General features: G+C 44.1%; 1 protein-coding gene across 1 annotated transcript in view; it reads left to right on the top strand.

Annotated features, from left to right (window-relative positions):
* PCNX2 (pecanex 2) overlaps positions 1-25,563 on the top strand; it is a 269,742-nt gene that overhangs the window by 76,888 nt on the left and 167,291 nt on the right. Inside the window, exons 13-15 of the mRNA XM_090044227.1 lie at positions 12,587-12,758; positions 20,720-20,830; positions 23,502-23,593. Of these exons, the coding sequence (XP_089900353.1) occupies positions 12,587-12,758; positions 20,720-20,830; positions 23,502-23,593 (375 nt within the window). The remainder of the gene's footprint in view (positions 1-12,586; positions 12,759-20,719; positions 20,831-23,501; positions 23,594-25,563) is intronic.

The raw sequence follows: 25,563 nt of genomic DNA, 5'->3' as shown, positions 1-25,563 counted from the left end.
AAACAAGACAGACTGCAAGGCAATAACATATGTATGAAGTTCACTATTACCTAATTCAAAAGTTACATTCTCTCGCATCCCAGGAGGTAAGACTCGAGGCGGCTTGCCAAACATAATTTCATATGGGGTCAATTTGAGGCCCCGTCGGGGAGTGTTTCGAATGCAAGTAAGAGCTAGCGGCAATGCTTGAGGCCACTTAAGGCGTGTTTCAATACAGATTTTGGTGAGCAAAGTCTTTAAGTTCTATTCATGCGTTCCACTTGTCCTGAACTCTGTGGTCTCCATGGTGTGTGTAGTTTCCAAGTAACCTTGAGAGCTTGTGCGACTTCTTGAACCACTTTTCCCACAAAGTGTTGTCCTTGATCCGACTCGATGGACTCAGGCAGGGAATACCGGGGAATGATGTCCTGTAACAAATACTTCACTACTGTAGCTGCAGTGGCAGTCCTGGTGGGCCAAGCCTCGACCCAACCAGAGAGCTGGTCTACCATGACAAGTAAAAACCCGTGATGTCCGGACCGTGGGAGCTCGGCAAAATCAATCTGCCATGCCTGTCCAGGGTACGCTGCCCAGGGTCTACCTCCCATTGGCACAGGGGGTTTCCTTCGAGGGTTTACTTTCTGGCATGTAATGCACCTGGTAGCAATGCGCTGAGCTTCTACATATAGCCCTGGGGCTACTGCTTGGCGGATCACTAGATCACCCATGGCCAAACCTTCCATATGGGTTCTTGCATGGAGCTGTTGCAGCACCTCCCGAAGCCATGGCCTGGGTATCATGACTTTCCTTCCTGGTACTATCCACCACCCCTGGGAGTTCTTTTCTTCACAAGCTTTCTGTGCAAATTTATCTTCTTCAGGGGAATACTGTGGGACTAAATCCTGAACGTATGGCCATATGGCATGGGACATGGCCTGCTTGGATACCTCTTCTGCTTCTCCCCCAATAAATGCAGCTTCCTTTGCTGCTGCATCAGCCTTTGCATTTCCAAGCTTATGCTTTTTCTCAGCAGCCTTCCCATGGGCCCGCACATGAATGACTGCTACCTCTTTAGGCTGGTGGAGTGCCTCTAGTAGTTTGATAATCTGGGGGCCATTAGCAATCTTATTCCCAGAGGCAGTAATGAAACCCCTTTCTTTCCACAATAGTCCGTGCGCATGGACTGTAGAAAAAGCATAGCGAGAGTCAGTGTATATATTAACTCGCTGGTCTGTCCCCAGCTGTAATGCTCGGGTGAGCGCAGTGAGTTCTGCGGCCTGTGCTGACCATGAGCTCGGCAATGACTCCCTCCATACTACCTTATCCAAGGTTACCACTGCACATCTTGTTCGTCTTTTTCCATCGATGACAGAGCTGGAGCCGTCCACAAAGTATTCAACATCTGGGTCTTCAATTGGGTCCTCAGCAAGATCAGGTCGCACCTGCGTGGTCTGATTCAGGACCTCAAGGCAGTCATGCGTCGGTTGCCCTGGCTCTGGCAGCAAGGTTGCAGGGTTTAAGGCTGTAGTATGTTTGAAAGTAAGTCCTGGATTAGAGAGCAAAAATATCTCATACCGTGATTGTCTGGAGGGGTTAAGAAATTTCCCTCCCTCAGTCCCTAGGATCTGGGGAACTCCATGAGGAGTGAGTATTTCCATATCCGCACCCATGACTATCTTCTGGGCTTCTTCAACAACCACTGCTGTGGCTGCCACAGCCCGAAGACAGGCTGGCCACCCGAGTGCAACTGGATCTAGAACCTTTGAATAATATCCCACAGGTCTCCAGGTCGGGCCCGATGGCTGTGTCAGCACCCCTGATGCAACCCCTCGATTCTCATGAACATACAGTCGATATGGCTTTTTACTGTTTGGGATGGCTAAGGCTGGGGGCTGGGTTAATGCTGCCTTCAGCAGATCAAAAGCATGCTGCATTTCTTTATTCCATTTCCATTTAGTGAGACTCTCCTTAGTCAGGGATTCATACAGTGGTCTAGCCTTCCCACCGTAATCTGGTATCCATAGTCGACAGAACCCAGTTAGCCCTAGGAATGCTCGCAGCTCCTTGGGTGACATAGGTGGGGTTAGACCTTGAATCACCTGTATGCGATCTGCACTCAGGGCTCTGACTCCTTTTGAGAGCTTATATCCCAAAAATGTGACTTCAGGCTGACATATTTGGGCTTTTTCTCTAGAGACTTTATATCCTTTTTTTCCCAGAGTGTTTAGGAGTGACCTGGTGGCTTCCTCGCAGAGCTGCAAGTTTGGGCTTGCAACTAGCAGGTCATCCACATACTGGAGGAGAGTCACTGCGGGGTGTGATCCCTTCCATTCCCCCAAGTCCTTCTGAAGGGCAAGTCCAAAAATATGGGGGGCTGCTATAAATCCTTGTGGAAGAACTGTCCACATGAGTTGGGCTTTATGGAAAGTATCTGGATCCTCCCATTCAAAAGCAAACAATTTTTGACTCTCTCGGTGAAGAGGAATAGAGAAGAAAGCATCTTTCAAATCTAGCACTGAAAATATTTCAGCTTCCCCCGGTACTTGTGTCAAAATCGTGTGAGGGTTCGGGACTACAGGATGGTCTGAAAGGACCTTCTTATTTACTGCCCGTAAGTCTTGGACCAGTCTGTATGAGACCCCATCTGCCTTTGGCACTCCAAGAATGGGGGTGTTATAGGGTGAAGACCCTTCCACTAGCCATCCGTACCTCTTGTATTTCTCTATTAACGGCTTGAGTCCAGCTCTGGCCGCTCGGCTGAGTGGGTACTGCTTTACCCGAACGGGCCCCTCCCCATCCTTGAGTACGATCCTTACCGGGGAGATGAACTTAGCTCGCGCAGGGGTTCCATCAGCCCATACTGAGGGGTCTACTCCAGTCATGTGATCTTCTGGACTTACTGCAGGGCGTCGGTCCTCCAGGAGAGCCATCTGATAGTTCGAGCACTGCTTGACAGGTAGCTGGACCACCATCTGATCGTCTCTGAAAAAGATCTCAGCTTGCAATTTTGTGAGTAAGTCCCGCCCAAGGAGTGCAACCGGGCAACTTGGAGAATACACAAAGGGGTGCTCGAGCAAATGGTCTCCCACCTTGATGAGGAGTGGTTTACAAACAGGGAGTCGAGTTTGCATTCCCTCAATCCCTTCTACAAGTACATGCTGTTCACTAGTTCCTGCACAGGGGGGTTTTTCTGGAATCATTGAAAATGTAGCCCCAGTATCCACCAAGGCTTCAAAGTTTTTGCCACCAACCCTAATGGTTACCATGGGATCTTCTCGGGCTCCAACCCGAAGGGTAGTGGTCTTAGATCCCTGTCCCCTTCATTCTGAATCCTCACCCTTGTCTTCTGCCTGCATGAGGTGACCTCTCGGTTCCCCCTCTCTCTTCTCCTTCAACTTCGGGCATTCCCTCTTCCAGTGTCCTTTCTCCTTGCAATAAGCACAAACATCTGCTCCCACTCTTTCTCCCTTCCTCTTCTGTATCCCAGCCTTTCCAGGGTTCCCTCCAGTTATAGCAGCTGCTAGTGCTGCCATCTGTCGCTGAGCCTTTTTATCCTCCTTGCGCTCCTGCACTTGCTCACGATTCCCATACACCTTATATGCAATTTCCACCAGCTCTGAAATCGGTTTCCCAGCACCTCCCTCAGTTTTCTGTAACTTCTTACGGATATCAGCAGCAGATTGACCAATAAACATAAGATTTACCATGCGCTGGTTATCTGGGGCTTCTGGATCCAGATCCGAAAACCTGCGAAACGCCTCATACAGCCTCCCAAGGAAAGCTGAGGGATCCTCCTCTCTTCCCTGTCTCACCTCATACAATTTAGACAGATTGGTAATCCGAGGCACTGCCTTTCCCATTGCTTCCACTATAATTCCCAAATACCGTGCACTCAGCTCTCTGCCCTCTGCAGTATGATTGTCCCATCTCGGCTCTTCTACAGGGTAGGTATCACGCAGAGTACGACCAGCAGCACCCTCTGACTCAACTCTGGCTGCCGCAATACGCTCTGCTGTACCTAACACTAATCTCCTCTCCTCCGGGGTTAGGAGGGTCTGGAGCATCATCTGGACATCAGCCCAAGTGGGTCGATGAGTCTGCCCAATAGATCGAAACAAATCCCTCATCTTTTCAGGGTCTTCACGAAAAGAGGGGCTCTGATTCTTCCAGTTAAATAAATCTGAAGTGCTAAATGGGGTGTAGACAAAAGTTGCAGTGCCTCCTTCCCCAAGAACCTCTCGCATCGGACGGTTCAACACCGGCTGTGACTCTACAGGCTTGCGCAAATAATAACCCTTATTTCCTGATTCAGATGAGGCACTTGGCTGAGGCTCACGCTCTAACTCATTAGGTATGCATTGGTACGTCGGTGGTGGTCTCTCTAAGGGAGGGGGCGGTGGTGCAGAAGGACTGGATGCCGAGGAAGCGTCTGACTCATCTTCGCTACCCGACAGGGCAACCGGAGCACGGGTCCAGTACTTAGCCAATTCAGAATCCCCCCCCTCATTAGACTCAGGAAGTACAGGCGGCCCCCCCCGAGCCTTTTTCTTAACAAGCATCACATGAGACTTTGCTAAGTAATTCTTAATCCAAGGTGGCTGATTTTGAACCACCCACAACCAACAATCAATATAAGGAAACTGATTCCAATACCCATTTTGCATAACAATTTCATGGATAGCTATCACTTCTTTTAGCACAAAGGATCCTTTCGGGGTCCAGTGGACCCCAAATGTTGGCCACTCGAGTTGACAAAACTTAGTTAAATCACCTTTTTTCATTTTTATTCCATAATCGGCCGGCCTTGCAAATTTATTAAAATGACGTAATAAGACTTTTAGAGGGGTATCAATATTGTTTTCTACACGAGAGCTACTCGTACCCATTTGCCCACAAAAATGCGCCCAATGCACACCAAATACCAAAAAGATCTCAACAACAGATGATTTACAATGAGAGCTAAGCCTAGAATTTCTCAGCAAACTTACACATCCTTTGTTTTAGATCCGTACACCAGATTGGGCAAAGGGAATTCGTATACTCACTCAGATACCCCAGAGATCTCGATCCAAATTCCAAAGTGTGTCTGCCTCTCCAGAAACTCAGAATTTACATAGGATACTTCCTTTAACTTCCCGGATATTTGGACTTAAACCTCAAATACCAGGGCGAGTCCAAAGTCGGCTCGGTGTGCACAAACCCCTGCTACCGGAGGTGCTCCGTCACTGAATTCCGGGGTAGTCCTCGAGAAGCCCCACGTTGGGCGCCAATTGTTGAATTAAAAATCGTGGTTCGTTTCTCGGGAGGAGGAAAAAAACTTCAGCTACAGACACACTTTATTAGCAACACAAAAGGTATATATTTGCAAATAGGGTCAGAGAGAGAGACAAAAGATCAATCACTCTGCCCCCGGGCACAATCATTAGCAGGCTTTTATCCCCTCTCTCCTGACCACGTGTGCAGAAGGAGGAATTTTTACAACTCATTTCCGGTTCATACAAACATATATGTAAACATGTCGCTTCATACGTCCCATGTGCATTATAATTAACTACTTAAGTATGCGGGGCGGGTAGGCTTAATATGCATTAGGTTATCACGCGTGCGTAGATGGGACCCAAGGTTACTCAAGGTTCAACCTGAAGGCAAAAATGGCATTTGCTCTTATCTTAGCCTAAGAATGTGGGGGTCATGAAAGAAAGTGTGATGTAGTGTAACAAAGAGATAGTAAATTTGCAGGACAGAGAGGGAGTGATACCTTAGTACAAAGGGCCTTTGGTGTTTTTCCCTTCAATTTCCAACCCCCACCCTTCCCTCTCCCATTAAGGAGACAAGGAGGGGTAGCAGCTGTGTTTTTTTTTCTAAATCTGCTATTGATAATGCATTTTTAATAATATTTCTAACATCAGTGTTTGATGTCATTTTGTATATCATGAAATCAAGGTGCAATGGAAGCACACTAGTTCATGGCAATCTGATTGATTCCAGAAGATATGGTAGATCAATTGATATTAGGACTAAGGTATGAACCTGGCTGAGAACTAGGAAATTGTGGTCACTGTGTCCCTTCATCTGGATTAAAAGACAGATTCTGAAGATGTGCTCTTTTATTATAGAAGAGATGCTCACTTTAAATTCTACTGTACAAATACAGATGGGTTTACAGCAACATTTTACAAGGCAAACCTGAATCCTTGTCACTTTGATCATGGCTTTTCACATTCAAGGCATCCTTGAATTGCCAGTGTATAAAATGTCCCACTTACCCTTGAGCCTGCTGTCAGAAGAGCTGTTAATATTTCCTTTAACTGTCTGCTTCTGTTTTTTTCAGCCCTCACCTGGCACAAAAGGTTTTGAACTACTTGTAGCCAAGTAAATGAAAATGTTGTAACTTGTAAATTTACAGCAATGTGCACCCTTCCTTTGATGCATTCTACATGGGCAAAACTCCAAGACTTCAGTAGGCCAATGGCAATCTTCTCACTCACAGCTAACATGCTGCCACTTCTGAAGAGGAATGCTGCTGCAGTGGTTTGTTAGTACATAACGAGCCCAGAGGCCCATTTAGGTTAGGGAAAAGAGTACTGTTGTTTAGCAGAAATTAACAGGGAATTCTTGCCTAGCAGAATATAATTGTCCGGATTAGAGCTGAGAAACGACAAAACATTAACACTCTTGTGAAAAGTGCACTGGGTACAGTCAGGGCCTCAGGAACAGCACGGGGCATACGTTCAATAGTAGCATAGAAATTAAGAGGTTCTACCTACTAAATCAGTAAGACTCAGTCACTTCCTGGAGAGTTTTCATTAGAAGTCTCTCCTTCAAATGCTGACAAGACCTTGCTTGTGAGAGTTGATGAGCGTGTGGCCTCAAGCAATATGGCAGTAATTCAGCTGAGTTTCAATTTAGGAAAGGAAGAGAACAAATACTATTTGGCAAAAATATAAATGTAAATAGTGATTTGTTTTTGTTTTCGTTTTAAAGCAACTTTGGGACAGAACACAGCATGGCAAGCTCATCACCCAACTACACAGGGCATGAGCAAAGAGAAGCAAAGGAATTACATCTTTTTAAAAATGGAAGTCCTGAGAAATGACCTGTATATTTAAGGGTTGGAAAAAGTCCCTTATGAGCATGTATTGCATTTTAGGGGAGACAAAACAGCTGAAGACAAAACAAGATCCAACTTAGCCTTCTCTCACAACTTAAAATTGACTCATGGGTCTGAAAGCAATTTTTATCTTCATTTTCGTTCCCATTCTTCTCAGCAGATCTGGATGTTAGGTGGCTTGCTCAAGAGATTTTTAAAGGTATTTCTGGCTTGCTTGGAAGCACAAAGTATAGAAAACATTTGAAGAGCCTGTTCTCTAAATTTTCAACCCAGTTGTTTTGCCCAACCCTGTTTCAGGGGTGTGGAAGTTTCCACACTTCTATAAGTGAGCATACCACGAGGTATCCCTGTGGGTGTTGTACCCTAGTTCCCTCAATGGCTAGCAGTGTCATCTTTGAGCTTGTACAAATATAAGCATTTCCAACATTAGACTTTGCAGGCAGTAGCTTTGGCTGGACTCCAGTAAGCATATATTTTGTAAATGATTACATTATTAGAACTAAAGATCAACCCAAGCCCTAGGCTCTGTTCAGTCCTGAGGCCAGTGGGTTTGCTGGAGTTGCTTCTGTGTAGGGTGACTGTATTATTTTTAAGGAAATCCAAGACACTGCCCCACTTCCCCTATTAGTAGTACTGCTGCAGGCAGAGGCAGGCAGGCATGGGTGCAGGGCACACTTTGGTGGGAGATGGAGTGCTATGGTGCACCAGGTAGGCAGGCAGCAGCTGCTGCTGCTGCTGTGTGACTGCAAGCTGGCTGGACTGGCAGGACTGGCATGGTGCCCAGTTTAGCCCACCCCCTATCTCCAGCCACTGCTCAGGAGGATCTGGGCTGGGCGTGTGTGTGCAGCAGCAGCGATATCTGCTTTCCTGCCTGCCTGGTGTGCATGCTACTCTGCCTCCCTGCTGGACTGTGCCCCACACCACTACTTGCCTGCCTCTCCTGGAAACTGCTGCTGCAGGCAGAAGCACTTTTCTTTTAATTTTCACCAGCTGGCTGAAATGGCCTACAGTCTGGAACTGTCCTGACCAAACTGGGACATATGGTTACCCTAATTCTGTGCCATCCTTTTGTATGTTTGCAGTCACTGTCTTCCTCCATTTCCTGCCTGCTGATGACCTCTATGCTGTACTATTATGTCTCCCTGTGGCCCCCATCAGCAAAAGGCTGCCTCTCCCTGGCCCTCAGTTTATAATCCCAGCTCTCAGACTTCTGGAATTGTACCTTTCCCATGACCAACAGGCTGTGCTTGTCTTCCCTATTCTTAGAAGGTTAGAGAGAACTCAACCAGCTGGATGCTAAACCTGGCAAAGCAGTGCTCTGGACTATCCAGATCCTGTCAGCTGCTTTGGTACTGTATTAAATAGAGGGAATTTGTAAAATGCTTCCTTCTAACTTTTCATTGTTAAGTAAGAAATAATACAAGCTGACAGAATGCCTGGCACGACCTAACCTATTAGGATGTGTTGATGTATAAAGATAAAGGTTAATTCAGTTCTTCCATCACTTTTAGATAGGTGGCTGATCGGTCCAGGTGAGGTGTCTTGAGACAATTTAGGATCTGGGGTGAACAATCTTGAGGCAGGTCTCCTGGGAGAAGGCTTGATCTGACCTTTGACCTGGACAAAAAAATAAAGGCACTAATTTGACTCTGAACTGTGTGAGGACTTTTTCATAGCTGGTTGTAAAAGGTGCCACCTTATGTGGTGAATAGTAGCCATGTACAGGTATTATGTTTCTATTAGGAGAATTGCAGCTCTCCTGCTAGAAAGTAGGAGCGTACAGTTTCTCAAGCCCCCTTAGAAACTCCTAGTCTGAAGAGTGTGCAGGGGGTTTACTGCACTACTTCATTCCCCTCCCAAGCCAGTCTATGGAAGGGGCGTAGTGTGAAGAGGAAAGATTCTCAAGAATGGGAGGAGTGGAGCAGCTGCTGCTCTCCAAACCTTGCTTAGACTGGGATCACCTGATCTTGGGAAGGTGCAAAGAGCAGGGGTGATAGGGCAGTTGCAGGCTGAACACCTGAACTGTTCTCTCTCCCAGAAATTTTTCTAGCAGTGCAAATTTCTGAGAAACTTTTAAGAAATATCCACGACTAGAAATGAATGCCTGTTTGTGGCCGGTAGCAATGCCTATTGTAACACAGGCAGTGCTCCCCATTCCAGTAATGATTTGTCTCAGGGTAAAAATAGAAAGGACATATAAAGGAAAGTTTAGAAATGTTTCAAGTTTCGAAGCCATGCTTACTTGGCCTTAGTGCCAGTCCCAGGCAGCAGCAGCAGCAGCCTGCTGTCATCCCATGCATGGATCCAGGGGGGTCCACATGACCCCAGCACTTTTTCCTGCCACTGGCAGGGGATCAGACTCAATGATCCTTTGAGGTCCTTTCTGACCCACTAGGAAATCTAGTCATAGCACCAGACAGCAAAGCTAACCTATTTAACAATTTCTTTGGCTCCATTTTTTTAAGCAGGGACCAGGTCACCCCCCCCACACACACACACACCAGGACCCCCAAAGGACCCAGGGGAAGTGCACCCAGGCCTAGGGTCAGTGAGGACCTAGTCAGGGAACTTCTGGAGGGACTGGACATATTTAAATCAGCTGGTCCTGACAATCTACACCCCAGAGTGCTGAGGGAATTAGCAGAAGTCATTGCAGGACCCCTGGCACGGCTTTATGAGCACTCGTGGTGCTCTGGTGTGGTGCCAGAGGACTGGAAAAGGGCCAATGTGGTTCCCATTTTCAAAAAAAGGGAGGAAGGAGGACCCAGGAAACTATAGGCCAGTCAGTCTTACCTTGGTTTTGGGTAAGCTTTTTGAGAGAATTATCCTGGCGCATGTCTGCGAGGGGCCAGCAGGGGATGTTACGCTTAGGGGCAACCAACATGGGATCATTCAAGGCAGGTCCTGTCAGACCAACCTGGTGGCCTTCTACGACCAGGTCACCAAATCCTTAGACGCAGGGGTAGCAGTGGATGTAGTCTTCCTGGACTTTCGGAAGGCCTTCGACACTCTCTCATCCCATTCTCATAAAAAAACTAGGGGATTGTGGCGTCAACATCTACACAGTCAAATCGGTCACCAACTGGCTGGGGGGGCGCACCCAGAGAGTGGTGGTGGACAGGTTTTATTCTACCTGGAAGGACGTGGGCAGTGGGGTTCCGCAGGGCTCGGTCCTCGGGCCCGCACTGTTCAACATCTTCTTCAGCGACTTGGACGAGGGGGTAAAAAGCACCCTGTTCAAATTTTCAGACGATACTAAGATGTGGGGGAATGTGGGCACACTAGAAGGGAGGAATAGGCTGCAATTGGACCTAGACAGGTTACAGGGGTAGGTGGATGACAACAGGATGGGTTTCAACACTGACAAATACAAGGTAATGCACCTGGGGAGGAAGAACCAGCACCAGACCTACAGGCTGGGGAACTCCCTTCTTGTCAGTACAGAGGCAGAAAAGGATTTTGGAGTCATTATTGATGCCAAAATGAACATGGGCCGGCAGTGTGGAGAGGCAGTCAGGAAGGCCAACTGCACCTTGTCATGCATCCACAGATGCGTCTCAAGCAGGTCCAAGGAGGTGATCCTCCCCCCTGTGCAACACTGGTCAGGCCACAGTTGGAGTGCTGCGTCCAGTTCTGGGCGCCACACTTCAGGAGGGATGTGGACAATATGGAAAGGGTCCAGAGGAGGGCGACTCGCATGATCGGGGCAGCAGGGCAGACCCTATGAGGAGAGGCTACGGGACCTGAACCTGTTCAGCCTCCACAAGAGAAGGCTGAGAGGGGATCTAGTGGCCATTTACAAACTAGTCAGAGCGGACCAGCAGGCAGTGAGGGAGTTCCAGTTTCCCCGAGCACTACCAGGAGTGACAAGAAAGCGGTCACAAGCTGGCAGATGGTAGATTCATACTAGACATCAGGAGGCGTGACTTCCTGGTCAAGGCAGCTAGGATCTGGAACCAACTTCCAAAAGAAGTGGTGCTGGCTCCTACTCTGGGGGTCTTTAAAAGGAGGTTGGATGAACACCTTGCCAGGGTTGTTTGACCCCAGTACTCTTTCCTGCCCATGGCAGGAGGTCAGACTTGATGATCTGCTCAGGTCCCTTCTGACCCTACCAACTATGAAACTATGACCCTAGCATCTATGAATCTAACAACACTTACTGTGGATACCTCTGTTTGCTACTTAGACTAGAGGTGGTAGCAGCCTGCGAATTACAAGAAGATTCCTGCTTCTCATGTATGTTCATGAAATAAGGTGAAAATATGCAGTTCTATTTTGAGTGGGTTTCTGCTCTGACCATCTGTTTGTGAATTGGACTACTCTAAAAAAGAGGTAGCTAGGACTTTGCAGTGAGGTGAACCTGATCAGCGACAGCTCACCTACCGCCTTTCACCTCTTACCAGTTAAGAGCCATATTTGAATTCAGCCATATCCCTTTTTAAAGGTTAATATTTTCTTGCACATTTATTATTCTTTGGTTTGGGGATGGTGGCCCAAGGGTCATTCTTGTGCATTTGTTCAAACTGTGTATTAATTTTATGTAATGTGACCACCTGTTTAGCAATGGTATCTGAATTAGGATCCTCAAATAATTTTCTTTATGATCATTAATAAAAAGTGCCCTGTTCTAGCTGAACCTAACTTTCTAAAGTAGAAAGACTGAAGCAGTAGATGCATGAGCTATCAAACTTTGTTTTTGACAATAACTACATTACCTTAACACCGTGTTTCTCCATCTGGGATATACATTACCCTGCGTAGATGCAGCTTACTTTTAGATAGTACACACAAGGAAAGAATGGGAAAGCATAAGAAGGGAAAGAGGAAATATAAATAGAAGAGCAAATAAAAAGAAAAAATGAAGAACAACTACAGTCCCTCTTAAGTAGCTTGAGGGGTTACATTATGGTTAAAAGAACTATAAGTTATAGGTTCCTTTTCTATTATCCATAACAGAATCAGGGGGATACACAGAAGAGTAACAGACTTACAAAAGGTTTCCCAAACCAAAGCAGTTTGAGGACTGGTACCATAACAAAATATAATTTAAAAACTGTAACTTTAGTGTTCTTTTCATAAATGCTAAGTTAAAAGGTCAGGATATGCAAGTAGACAGTGATTAAAATTAAATAAAAATGTAAATGCTAAGCTCATTATGGCATGATTCAGCTACATATACATTTTTTCTGTATATGATAGTAGCTATTATAGAATTACTATATCATTTTGGAAAGGTATGGAAGAGTTAGATGCTTAGAGGCATAAAGGGTACCGAAGTTTGTAACTGCCCTTTGTGCCTTTTAAAAATCTACTTTGAGGTTGATAAAATAGCTTGCAGCATTTTATTGCTAATTAGGAGGAATAGTTCATAAAATCTTTGCTGATGGACCCACATTCCATCTCCCAGTTTTATACAGACTGTAGACAGGGTCATGATCATAAATAGAAGGACAAAAAGCAACATTAAGAAAGATTTTGTTTGCTCCTTTTTTTCAGGGACACAATCAAATCATAACATACAGCAGACCTGTGTATTTTTGTATATTGTGTGGCCTTATTTTGCTGCTAGATGGTGGATCAAAAGATAAAAATCCTTCAATATACACAGTGTACGGCTTGCAGCTCTTTTCACCTGGATCTCTCCGAACAGCCAGAGACCATATAATAGGTGAGTCAATACTTTGCCTGAGACACTAAAAATGAAATTGGGAAGCCTGCATTTTCTTATGTTTACAATCAAATGAACATAATGGAGGAGTGCCTTTGGGCCTTGAAGTCAAATCTGTACAAAGAACCAGAATGACTTAGTACACAGGTATGGTGGGGTCATTCCCTTAGCCTAAAACAGTCCTAGTGAAATAAGGATTATGTTAGTATTCTCTGCAGGAAGCTAACAAGTTTAGAATGATATTAGAAATAAACACCAGTTGTGAAATTCAGTTCATCTTCATAAATAATGTACCTATGGCTCCAGTAGATGTTACATTTATGACCCGATTCATTTGTTAGTCTCATCATAAATAGTAACTCTGCCAAGAAAAGAGAAAACAGCCTGTAAGTGGGTGCATCCAGGGACGTCTCACTCACTTGCAGCTCTGTTTCTAGATCACTTCCCACTCATCTGCCACACCTTGATGTTTTTAATAGTAGAAAAGAGAAAAGCGAGGTGAAGTATTATCCAGTCAGCAGTATGACTTGAGGGCAGAGATTTTCTTCACAGGGCTTGTCCTCCCCTACACCCTGCACCTTGCCACTTGCTGTTGGACTGTGGTTAAGGTCTTGTCACATCCACCTTTACACTGCATCCTTGGGCCTGTTCTCTCAGTTCCTAAGTCTACTTATCGTTAGTAACTCTTGGCCTCCAACATACCTAAGGTTAAGATGCCTATTCACTAATTTATGGATCCCCCGACTTATCGATTTTAATTTATAAAGCCTGTAATTCCTCAATTAACCATCTATTGTGTATTGGTTTATTAACTCAATCAATTATCATCCTTACCCCTTATTGTTTAGTCCATAGCTTGCCAGCTCATTAACTTAATCAATGATCCTTGTAATTCAATGCTTAATAGTCCATTTCCACCTTAACTCAAGCAATGATCCTCTTAACTTTATCAGTTAATGATTTTATATCCTGCTGGTTTATCAGTGTGCTCACCTATCTTTGGGGAAAGCTTACCACATCTCCATCAGTCTCCTCAATCACTGGTTCCATCTAGTCCCTCCAGCTGCAACTTGGCAGTGGGACTTCTCATCCCTGGCTCCAGTTCTGGCCTTGGCTCTGGATCTAACTCCAGTTCTGGCTCCAGCTCCACTCTGGCTCCAACTTCAGGTTCAGCTCTGGCTCTGGCTCCAGTTCTGTTCCTTACTCTGGTTTCATGTCTCCATGTGGCTTGCTTGGTACTTGAACTTTCCATGCCTTCCTCTCTCTGTGGATGAGAAAGTGTGCCAGCTGCCCCTTTGAGCCTCCGGTGGAACTCCCAGGAGCCATAGGGAGCCAGCTCCTGCCGCATGTGGTTGCCTGCTGCCTGCATTAGCCCCTCCAGTCCCTGCCAGCATATGGACAGCTGACAGTGCATCTTCAGAGCCCATGCTGAAACACCCTGTTCTCCTGGTAAGTCTTCAGGTGAGCTCTGGTCCAGCTGGCATGCGTGGACTGTAATAAGGTTTGGGACCCATGCCTGCTACAGCCATAAAAATATACCACATTAAACACTGAAGATTTTTGCAGTTGGTTTCCATTGTGCCTTATATTGAACATGTGGTAGGGTACCTACCACACAGTACAATGCCTGCTACATGGCAGGGCTTTAAGCTTACAAGCTGGTGTAGAGTGGCACAGGAAACTGAGCACACATGGCATAAGCTATCTTGCACTAACTACACACATGAACATTCTTAGTCTGCATATTAAGGCAATGGACAGAAATTACACACAAACTGGTATAAGTGATTGGAAACTGGTTTAAACCTGTAACAGAACAGAAGTTCAGTGCACATAGGCTGGTTTCAAAATGGCTGAACCTGGTTTAAGATGGACCTGGATGAATGTAGTATCAGATTTAACTGATTTAGGTTAAACTTCTCTATTGAACTTCTGTCTCAAATCCCTTCCCAGTTCAAGTTAGGTCTCAGTCTCCCAGCATCCCAGGATGCCTTGTACTCCCCCACAGCCCCCTCACAGGGCAGATAAATTAGCTTTGGCTGATCTGTCTGCTTCAGCCAAGATGGGCTTGCCCTGCCCCAGGCTGTCACAGAGCTCAGGCAACAAAACCTCTGCATCCTACCTATGCCTGTTAGCCCAGTAGGGCAGGGCTGGGGAAGGGGGAACAGAACCCTCTGTCCCCCACCCTCCCAGGTCCAGCTTTGCCCAGAAACCCAGGTCTTCCCAGCTGCCCACCCCCTCCCCTGTGTTCAACCTGCCTCCACATGTGGGAGGTAGCTGCCTTTCCCGACTGAAAACTGAATGCGAGTTCAGTTTATGGGTTCAATATTTGGAGCTTAGAGAAATCTGCAAAGATTGAATTGATTCCTTTTCAGGCTTTTTGACTGTCTGTGCTTAGCATAAGAGTTTAACTCAAAACTTTTCATTTCAGCAAATAATGCAGAGTAGCTTTTATGCAGTTGCTATTGCAGTCCACTTTCTTGTGTATACAAGCCCTAAAATAGCTTTATATACAAGTATCTCATGACAGATCACCAGGAGTTTTTCTCTGCACTGCTCTGGGGCAGTCACGCCTAGAATTCTGAGTTCTGCCTGGGCACTTCTTTACTGGTAAATTATTTACTGGTTGGTGATAGTTGAGACAAAAGCTGAAAAAATTATTAGGAAACTCAATAAATGTAATTGTATGCCATGAGTCTGGGTTATGTAAAAGCAATGACTTAGGAGGAAACATGGTAACAATTGTCCTGTATAATGAAGGATGTAAGTACAGGTCTGACTAGAGTGATTTGGAGAAGCACAAGGAATAATGGGATAAAACTGAAAGGTAAAATGTAGGTTAGGATTAAAACTACCTAAAAGCACAGGTGATGTGGTGGGGTGCATGGAGAGGCACGTGCCCTGACTGAGACTGGCCGCCACTGGAGCCACTGCTGGCTCCCATGGGCGGTATCTGCTCGCCACCTGCTTTCCCCTTCCCTCACTGCTGACATGGCCAGTGGCATCTGCAGGCTATCACTGCTTGCCACCCTCACCCTCCAGTACCGCCACCGGCATCTGTGGGCGGTTCCCGCTCACCCCCGCCAACACCGCTGGCTGCAGGCGGTCCCCGCTCACTGCCATAGTGCCCCTCCAGTCTCAAGAGGCACGAGTCATTCATGCCTAAGAGTGAACTATGCTTGTTGTGTAATAGTCTCCCCAAAAAAGTGGCAGAAGCCTAATTATTTAGGACGTTTAAAACCAGAAAAAAAAGAAGTATTGGATGAAGGAACTTCGTTACAGAGCAGATGACTTAATTGGCCTTATCTCTCTGTGATTGCTATAGCTGCGCTTAAAGTCTGGTCATCACCTCCTACAAAAGTTCTGTTTTTAGAATAATATGCAGCTTTTTATATGTGCTCTTTGGCTCTTGTTTCTCCTCCTCTCAAACTAGGAAATAATGAAGACCTGCATCACTTATTTTCATTAGCTTCTTTCATTAGTTTCCCTTGCTCTCATTACAGTTTCTTCTTACATTTTATTCTAGCTGCCTGTCAAAGGTGAACAGTAAAAATGCTGATAAATAATTCAACAAGAATCCTAAATGACTCCTGGGATAAAGATAAATGGAAAAACTATAGCAACCACTATAGGATAAGTGACGCTATAAATGTGTTAATTTTGGCTGGCCTCAAAGAGATCGTGGAACAGAATTTTTGAAGTGGACTAAAAACAGGGAGGAGGGGGACTACAAACTCATATTGCCATTTAGCTTTTTTTGAAAAAATGGAAGTCACCAACTGGCAGAGGCTTTCCACCCATTTTTACCTTGTAGAACAAGTAGACTTACAGTGCTACCTATTTGAGCAGAGATCGGAGCCTCCAGCCTGGATCAGTAGTCTGACCAAAATCTTTCACTTCTTTTAATTTATGAGCCAGGGGCTTTCTGGTGTGAGAATGTGGAACGTTGACTTAACACCTACCGTTCCATCTAGCATTTTTCTTCTTTTATAATACAATCCCCCTTCATTGCAGCAACAACTGCTTTGCAATACTTCTTAACAGCCAAGGAAATTAGATAGCCTCTTGTTGCTCTCAGACAATAATATTAATATTATGGTGAACTTTTTGTCTTTCCCATTAAGTAGCGGAAACATCACTTCTCTCACCAAACAAAAAATGTTGGACGTAAAGGCTTACGTCTCATATCCGGTCACATATTGTGCTTCCAGATGAATGTAGCTACCTGGATATAAATAGTTCTCTTAGATGGTGAAGATATTAAAGTGCTTGCATTTTGTGTATTCTCAATTGTGCTAAATATGGGAGATGAAACCTTGGCCCTATCAAAGATGGGTGGTTTGCTCCATTCCATCTGCAGTGGAGCTAAGATTTTACCCATAATGTTAATTCCTTATAAATGCTCTTCCTAGTTATGCGTTACCTGAAAGGAGAGGCAGAGTATCCTATCTCAACTGTAATATATTTATATATTTTAGACTTGTATAAACTTGTGTGTGTAAAGTCATGGTGAAAGGAAGCTAACTTTTTTCCACAGTATTGTGTTGTTCCAGGTATCTATGAAACAATAATGAACAGATAAAAAAACAAAACAAAAATTGTTCTTCTTGGAAGTCTGACTAAGAAGCTGGTCATTCTGATGTTGTACAAAGAACAATGAGATTTATTTCAAGGATGTGAAACAAACCCAAATCAGTTGCAGCAGTATCAAACAGCTAAGATCTTTTAAGTCAAAACTAACACCTTCCTCCCAAATAGCTCAGCTATTATTCCCTTGGAGGGAGCGAGTTGTAGTGTTGCTTTTCTACACAGGGCTTAAATAAGAAGGCACGCATATGCTGTCTGGGATTCTTAATACAACTTTAACTATTTAATCAGCTTCTTTTAACGCTCTTCTCTTCCCCAGGAAAACCAGATGATTCCTAAATTCAGTTCCTTTAAATACAATGGCTTTTTAAGTTTCCTTTCTCTAGGATACTCTTTGGTGCTGGGTAAGATTACCATGCATCAGGAAATGTCAAGCAGGGCACGAATGGAACTTGGCCTTGGACAGCCAACCATCCTCATTCCCTCTCACATGTGCATCCATTTATTAACACACACACTCTTCTGACACACTGGCAGTGAGTTCTGCTTCCTGTTCTTTTCATTTTTCCCCCTCCTGTTGTACAGGCTGTTCTGGAGTCATATTAATGCAATAATTCAGATACCAAGCGAATAGTAACATCAGGCTAGCTATGTAGTGAGTCCCTTGCCTCAAAGTGAGGATCTCTCATTACTTTAGTGCCAAGCTTTTGTAACACTCTCCTAAATTTCAAGGCACTGAGGGACTAAAAATCTCTGGGATCAAATGGAGAATTCAGGATAATCCCTAAAGCAGCTTACTTGCCATGTCTCTCCTAAGTAGCAATCCAAGAATAGTTTGGAATAGATAGATTGGATGGCCAAAAGGAGAAAGGAAAAGGTAAGGAAGAAGAGCTATTAGTACCATCTACAAGCAAGAGATGGAGAATGTAGTATTTCTCTATGCTTTTTTATGTATCTAATTTGTCAGTGGTGGATGATCATGATATGCATGACATAAATATGAACTTAGGTTTTCATTTAATTGGGTCTGACCTATTGTGCCAGTATTCAGACACTTCCATTCTTTCTGTCTGATACTGTAGCTTGTCCTTTTCCTCTTATGTTTGACTACTTCTGCAAGATTCACAAAATTATGATAGAACAGGGTGAAGATGAATTCAGTCAGAGTTAACACCAGTGTATTACTGTTTTATTTTAACCCAAGATGCATTAACACAGGCAGTTATAAGCAAAATGATATAATTAACATTTAACAAAGGAAACAAAGATGAGCGGTAACATTTTAAAAGTCATCCTGGAAAAAAAAGAGAAGATCAGTAGATTGTTTCATTTATTAACAGGCCAAATAAGGAAAAAAATGGCAGCCTAGCAGGTGTAACTAACAAGTACACATTTGAGTACAAGGAAAATCATGAGAAACAGCAGAATATTTTTCTATGAGAAATGGGGCGTGTACTTTGGGAAGCAATTTTCCAGTCTCTCAGTGATCCTGTTAACATAATAAGTGTTTGTTTGCTTTCTCTTTGACTATTGACAGAGACTGGATCAGGTTTTCCTTTACCTCTTTTTGATGCAGCTTCAATTTGAAGCAGTATTGGCAGTAGTTCAAAGGCTGTCCTTTCATAAAAAAGCATTGCTTCCATTTTCACAGGTCTTACCACGAATGTCTCTCTTCAAAAGTTGTTTGCTCATCTCATTTGTATTTCGGTTCTTTCCCTCTCACTTGGTTTGTTTGGTGGCAGTCTTAAGCTTTTGCACCTCTCAACTTACTGTCACCTTCTTCAATTTATCTGGTTTTAGGTTCCCCATATCAGTGATTATTTCCACTCATTCAAGTAGTATTGCCTACACAGGGCATGATAGTGCCTGGTGAAGAGCATTCTGGCACCAATCCAGCAAAGCATTTAAGCACATATTTTTCTTTGACCATACGCATAAACCCTTTCAAGTTAGTAGGACTAAACATCTGCTTAAAATCAAGCCTCTGCTCAAATGCTTTCCTGGATCAAGAGAGTGAGCCCTCAGAAAGGTGAAGATGTTGAAGGTATGACACTGGAAGTCCAAATACCTGAGTGTTAATCCTGGCTTCTTAGAGGTTTCCATGCTGAAGAAATGCTATGTAAACATGACCCTTTACTCAGTAGATAAAGCTTGCCTTTGGGAGCATCTACATGTTGCCCTATTGTGACGTTGTTACTGCGCCATACTTTAGTACTTTTTTGGAAGTGCTTTAGTAAGCATGGCGCAGTAACATTACCATACGGCAATATGTAGATGTGCCCAAAGGCAAGCTTTATTTACTGAGTGAAGGTCCATGTTTACTGCGCCATGTTGTTACTGCGCTGTGCTTTAGTACTTCCAAAAGCACAGCACAGTAACAATATGGTGCAGTAATAACACGGCACAGTTAACATGGCCCTTTACTCAGTAGATAAAGCTTGCCATCTACACGTCGCCCTTCTGGAAGTACTAAAGCACGGCACAGTAACCACCTTTATTATACTGCACACAGCACACAGTTAGTTTTCACCTCTACTTTGCTGTTGAGGCATGCTAAAATGGGGGAGCTATGGTGATGTAGCAGTGGATCATGTGTAGATTTATGTGATTGCTACATCACTGTAGTGCGTTGTACAGCGATATAGCACATTGCTGCGGTGACATGGGACAACGTGTAGATGCACGCTTTATATATCTGCTTACTTTGTTGCATTTTTAAAAATTTATTCACATTGGTCTTCCAGGGTCAAGGCAGTTATGTGAGAGTGAGATGGATACTGTTATCACTGGCATCACCAGCAGCTATCTTCCAGTTGCAGAGTCTTTAGTGACTGTCAGGCAAAATGCACTGTCAGAATTCAGTCTGACTGACCCATTTCAAATTCACTTGGCAGAACCCCAGGTTAGCTTTATGCTTTAATTCAAACTGAGCAGATTTGATACTGAGAAATGGCTAGTGCAGAATGCACAAAACCATTTATTCTGCCAGTCAGTGTTCAGCGTTGAAGTGAACTTTAAACTATGTATATTGCTTTAACTATATGTAAAACAGGGGGATAATATTTACATCACAGGCCTGTTGTGAGAAATAATGTTTGTAAAGTTTTTAAATAGCATTGTGTGAATGCCTTATAATGTTGCCTATTATTGCTATTAAAGAAACATTGAATAAAAATAATCTTTAAATAATAAAATGTCTCTAAAAGATAATCATGATTTCCAATATTAAAATCCACTCACTAGAAATCCATTGAAACATAATGGAAAGGTTAATTATTGCAGCATGATGCAGCTTCTCTCAGTTTTCTATATGAATACAAACATCCAGTTTTTGTGATACTCAGATACACTAACATCTATCTATTTTATTTCAGTGTTTTTGTATTGCTTCCCTGCAATTTCTCTTCTTGGCCTATTTCCTCAAATCAACACTTTTTGTATATATGTCTTGGAACAAATAGACATGTTGCTTTTTGGTGGTTCAGGTAAGTAGCATGTTATCAAGAGCTCATTGTTTCATGCCTTAGATTAATCTGTTTGGCAGTACATTTTTAAGCCCATCCATGCTTGAGTTGGCAATGACACAGTGGTATCATAGTTTCCTGGACCAGATGTTTCTCTGAAAGTATAGGCTCTCTAACTGTAGACCACCATTGCAAAAGTGCATTAACGCTACCAAATAAGTCTTCTTCCCCCCACCCCGCATCTTGGTCCATCCTGAGGAAAATATGTTAGAAAAACATGGTAGTTGCTTCTAATTTTGTTAGGTTATTTCAACCATAGTACACTCAATAAGAACTAAAGAAAAAACAACAAGAGAAAGGGAGTGCTTAGTTAGTTTTCTCCCCTTTCCTGCCTTCTTTTTCTCTGTTGCTCAATCAGGAGAATACATTTTAAGCTTGCTACAACCAGCATGAATGTCTAGAGCAAAGGTTCTCCAGTTTTAGATTGAAGGCACCCCACATTAGACTCAAGGCTTTCCGTGGAACATGCCAGCTTTTAGCTTTTACTTATAACCAGACTATGGAAAAATAATAGAGCAATTCTTCTGTTGCAAAGAACTAAGAAAGCCCATGACAGGTCAGACTGTTTTTGTTACTATATATTCTGGTTTGAAATCTCTGGGCTTATCTTGTGAATCATGTGTAAGTGTTTGCATCATACCTAACAATGTTAATATTGCATGATGCCCTTAAAAAGATCTTACAGTACCTTAGTTCAGAAACAGTGGTCTAAGGTATCTTCACAGTATAAAAACCTGTAGCATAATTAGAAGTCCTTTAACCTAAGAGGCATGCTGTAATGGAGTGCAGAAATATAAGGCATTTATATAGAAGGCATTTTAAAGTACCTTCCATTCTTTACTTCTTTAAAAAATTAAAAAGGGACACACCAGGGGTGAACATTTTTGCATGACACTATTCAGGATAAAGAACAAGTCATCTTTCAGGTGAAACCATGGGCCCAGTGACCACTAGGGGTGTGTGTGACAGTGTGCATGCTCAGGACCAGGTCTCATGCCAGCCTGCCCATCTGTCTCTCTGGGGCAGTCCGCCCAGTCTTGCCTGCCACAACTTTGCTGTTCCCATAAACTGATGGTATAAGGTGGGAGGTTGCCTATTCCCCACCCTGATGCCAGGGGGCATTGTCTGCAGCTCCAAACCTGCCCTACACTGCATCCCATGCCTTGCAGATGTCATCCACATGATGTAATCATAACCTACACCACGACTGGTGCTCCAGGGTCTCACAGGGACTCTCCCTCCCTCTGTGGAGCAGTAGGTCATTGTGCTTGCCCTTTAGGTCTTTCTTTCATTCCACTCTCAGCCTCCTTGCAATGGAGGACTTGCTAAAACCAAGACTCACCATTAATTTGGCTTCTGGCCCAAACTACAGCTTGAAGCATCCACAACCATGCCTTGGCTTCTTCCCCACACATGGGGTTACTATTATATCCCTGCTAGGGCCTTTATACCATGCCCTACCCTAAGGCCTTCTCATCTTTATGATCAACTACTCATGGGGATGGCCCTTCAGGCTTACTCCCAGTTTGGCCCTGCTCAACATGCCCCTGGGACTGCCGTCTGGGCCTACTCCCTATTCAGCCCTACTCAGTCTCCCTCATGCGCAGCCCTTCAGGCCTACTCCCATTCAGCACTACTCTGTGTGGGCCACACAGCTACGCTTCCCATGCTACCCCCTCTGGGGTCTCCAAGATATAACTTCCCTGCTGGGCTCAGGCACCTACACATGAGCATACCTGTCCCCCACTAGTCCCACAACTCTACGCTACCTGCTCTGGGGTCTCTAGGATTTCGCAATCCTGCTGGGCTCAGGTGGTACTCTGCTTGCCATGCCTGGCCCCACTACACCCACAACTGCCTCCAAAGCCCGCCCGAAGATGGGGGCTGGAGTTAAGGCATCCCATCCACTTTTCACTGGGGAGGTAACTGGCCTGGCATTTCCTGGGAGCTCCCACACCAGTAGAAGCCCCACCAGGCCACCCATCCCCAGCAGGGTGCAGTTTTAGGTCATGCCCAGAACCAAGAGCCTCCTGCTTTTACCTTCAAGATGTTCTTGCTGCAGCTCAGCCAGGTATTGTTTCTGCCTGGGCTGGCAGCATCAAACTTCAGCCTTTGTATCCCTTGTTCTCAAACTGACTGCTGCCATTAGGCACCTGGTAGCTGCCTGACTCTAAGTGGCAGGCACCCAAAGGTGTCCTGCCACAGTGTATGAAACAGGCCTTATTCCATTCAGATTCGGACTTATTCAATTCGGATGTCTATGTCTGAATCATCAAATCACTCTGAATCACTCCAAATTGATTTGGAGATATTAAAGGGTCGCCTGATTCAATTTGGATTTGGAGATTTGGCTGCCAAATTGGGCTGAATCTCCAACAAATCAAATCGGTGACTGAAGGTTTGCACAACCCTAGTGACCACTCATTGACCCATTGAGGCCCTGATTTTACCTTTCATCTCTGAGGAATTAGTTTGACTGATCAGACAGGAAAGGTTTTCTTTATACAGCTAAGATTTGACATCTAACCTTACTGAATAACATTCTGGTCATGTAAGTCATCTTTGATTTTTCTTTAGGTTACATTTTCTCTTTGCATTTAGAAAGTAACAAACTTTGATATTTGTATTTCAGCTGCTGCTGGATTGGTATCTGCACTATATGGTATTTCTCGAAGCTTTGCAGTTCTGGTTGTACTATCCACTTTCTGCTTCAGTGCAGTGAAGGTAAGTAGACATAACGGCAGTGGTAGAATGGACCTGCTATGCTGAAGGGCATTCTCTGGTCTAGTGACTGGCATTAGTCCAAATTCTTCTTGAGCCATTTTATCAATTCTTGTTATCAAGCCAACTTAAACACGTGGTACTGCATGTTAGCTAAATGGAAATATCTTAACATCTTAGAAGTACTGGCATAAATATTAACCTGATTGATTGAACATAACACTTATGCATGGCCAACCTATATAAAATACTGAATTGCTTTTTCAAAGCAAAAGGACCTAAGCAGCTCCTGGCATGGAGTACTCAAGGCACTCTGACTTCCTTGAAAGTTATGTCTGTTTATGCTGGCATTTTCTAAGAACATATATTTTCCATTACAACAGCATGCAGCACAGTTACTCCAAGTTTGAGCTTTGTTATATGTCCTAGAAATTAATCTTAGTCATAACTAACAGCTGGTTACCACTAACCTGTATCTGTATGTCCACTATGTTTTTGGTAAGAGGTTATTGTTAAGTCACCAACACATGCTTCATAGTGAAATTTGGCAGACAAAGTCCATAGCTGAGAAGTGAATTGATATATAGGATGATATGCTGATATATATAATAATATGTGTATGTTTATGTGCATGTATGTAAAATTGTATAATAATATTAATATATTATGATACATAGCAAAATAGGCCATTTAAACTGCTTTGTCATTTTATGTTTGGTCTAAATGTTTTCATTGTAAATATTTTACTAAAATATTGTTTGCAGTCAGTTTTAAATGTCTTCTAGACATGGTATGTTGCAATAAAATAACAGAAAAATATAGGATGAAATCCGGGCTCTACTGAAGACCACAGAAACATGTCTATTGACCATTAAGGGACTAGGATTTCCTCCTAGACTTGTGATAAAGCTACCTCTTATTAAAAATTAATTTAAGTTAGTTTTATCATTCTATTTTTAATAATATTATATTACAGTCTCAATATTTGATTTTTGTTCTTGTCAAGCATCTATGAAATGAAGCTTCAGACATGTATTAAGGTGCGAAATGTGTCTCAGGCAACTCTTAGCATCTACCAGACATCACCAGAAGGGGCAGCTTCTTTGGTGTCCCACTCTACGTACTGTCCCTTTGTGGGCTACAATATAGGTTCCTGGAGCATCATATGGATGCAAATGCCAGTAAGTCATAAAAATACTTTAGGGATACTTACACAGAGTCTGTTAAAAAGCACAGACTTGAGTTAAAATGCTGACCTCGAGTGACTTTGTCCCCTTTTCTGTAACAGTTATACCAGCAGTGCCCAAACTTTTCACTCCATGGGCCGGATAGGTGGTGGTAAGTCTGTCTGCAGACTCAGTCTAGCTTGTGGACCCAATCCAGTATGCAAGGCAGGTACAGCAGGGACCTGAACTGATGCACAGGGCAAGTGGGGCCCAGCCCTGATCCAGCCACGTGGCAACAGCTTGGCCCCCATCTGGCCATAGGGTGGGGTCAGTCCAACCATGATCCAGCCATACGGGGGGGAGGGGTTGGAGAGGGGGATGGAAGGGGGTGGCCTGGCTCTGATTTGGTGTGAGAGTAGGGCGAGGCTAGGCCAGGCCCAATCTTACTCCTGTGTGGGAGTAAGGCAGGGCCAGCTCAGTCCCAATCAGCTGTACAGGGCGTGGTAATTTGGAAGAGAGGAAGGGGTAACAGTATTAATTCCCACCACTCCCCCACTGCAAAATTTTTCAATTCATGGGGAGTCACAAGGGCCAGATGTCATAGCTCCATGGGCCAGATTTGTCCCATGGGCCAAAGGATGAGCACCCCTGAATTATACCAAGGCTTCTTGTTTCCAACTATATTAATGGGTCAGCAACTGACAACTGAGAGTGGGGCTGCCTGGGAGTATGTGTCTGTGTGCAAAAGGAGAGAAAGTTTGGAGAGTCAACCAGGGAGCAAGTGGAATAAACAGAGATGAGGAGATG

Source organism: Crocodylus siamensis, chromosome 1 (genome assembly GCF_052110815.1).
Source record: "Crocodylus siamensis isolate JL-2025a chromosome 1, ASM5211081v1, whole genome shotgun sequence".
NCBI classification, from domain to species: domain Eukaryota; kingdom Metazoa; phylum Chordata; order Crocodylia; family Crocodylidae; genus Crocodylus; species Crocodylus siamensis.
The sequence above is the reverse complement of the archived record's forward strand: the minus strand, read 5'-3'. Positions and strand labels throughout refer to the sequence as shown.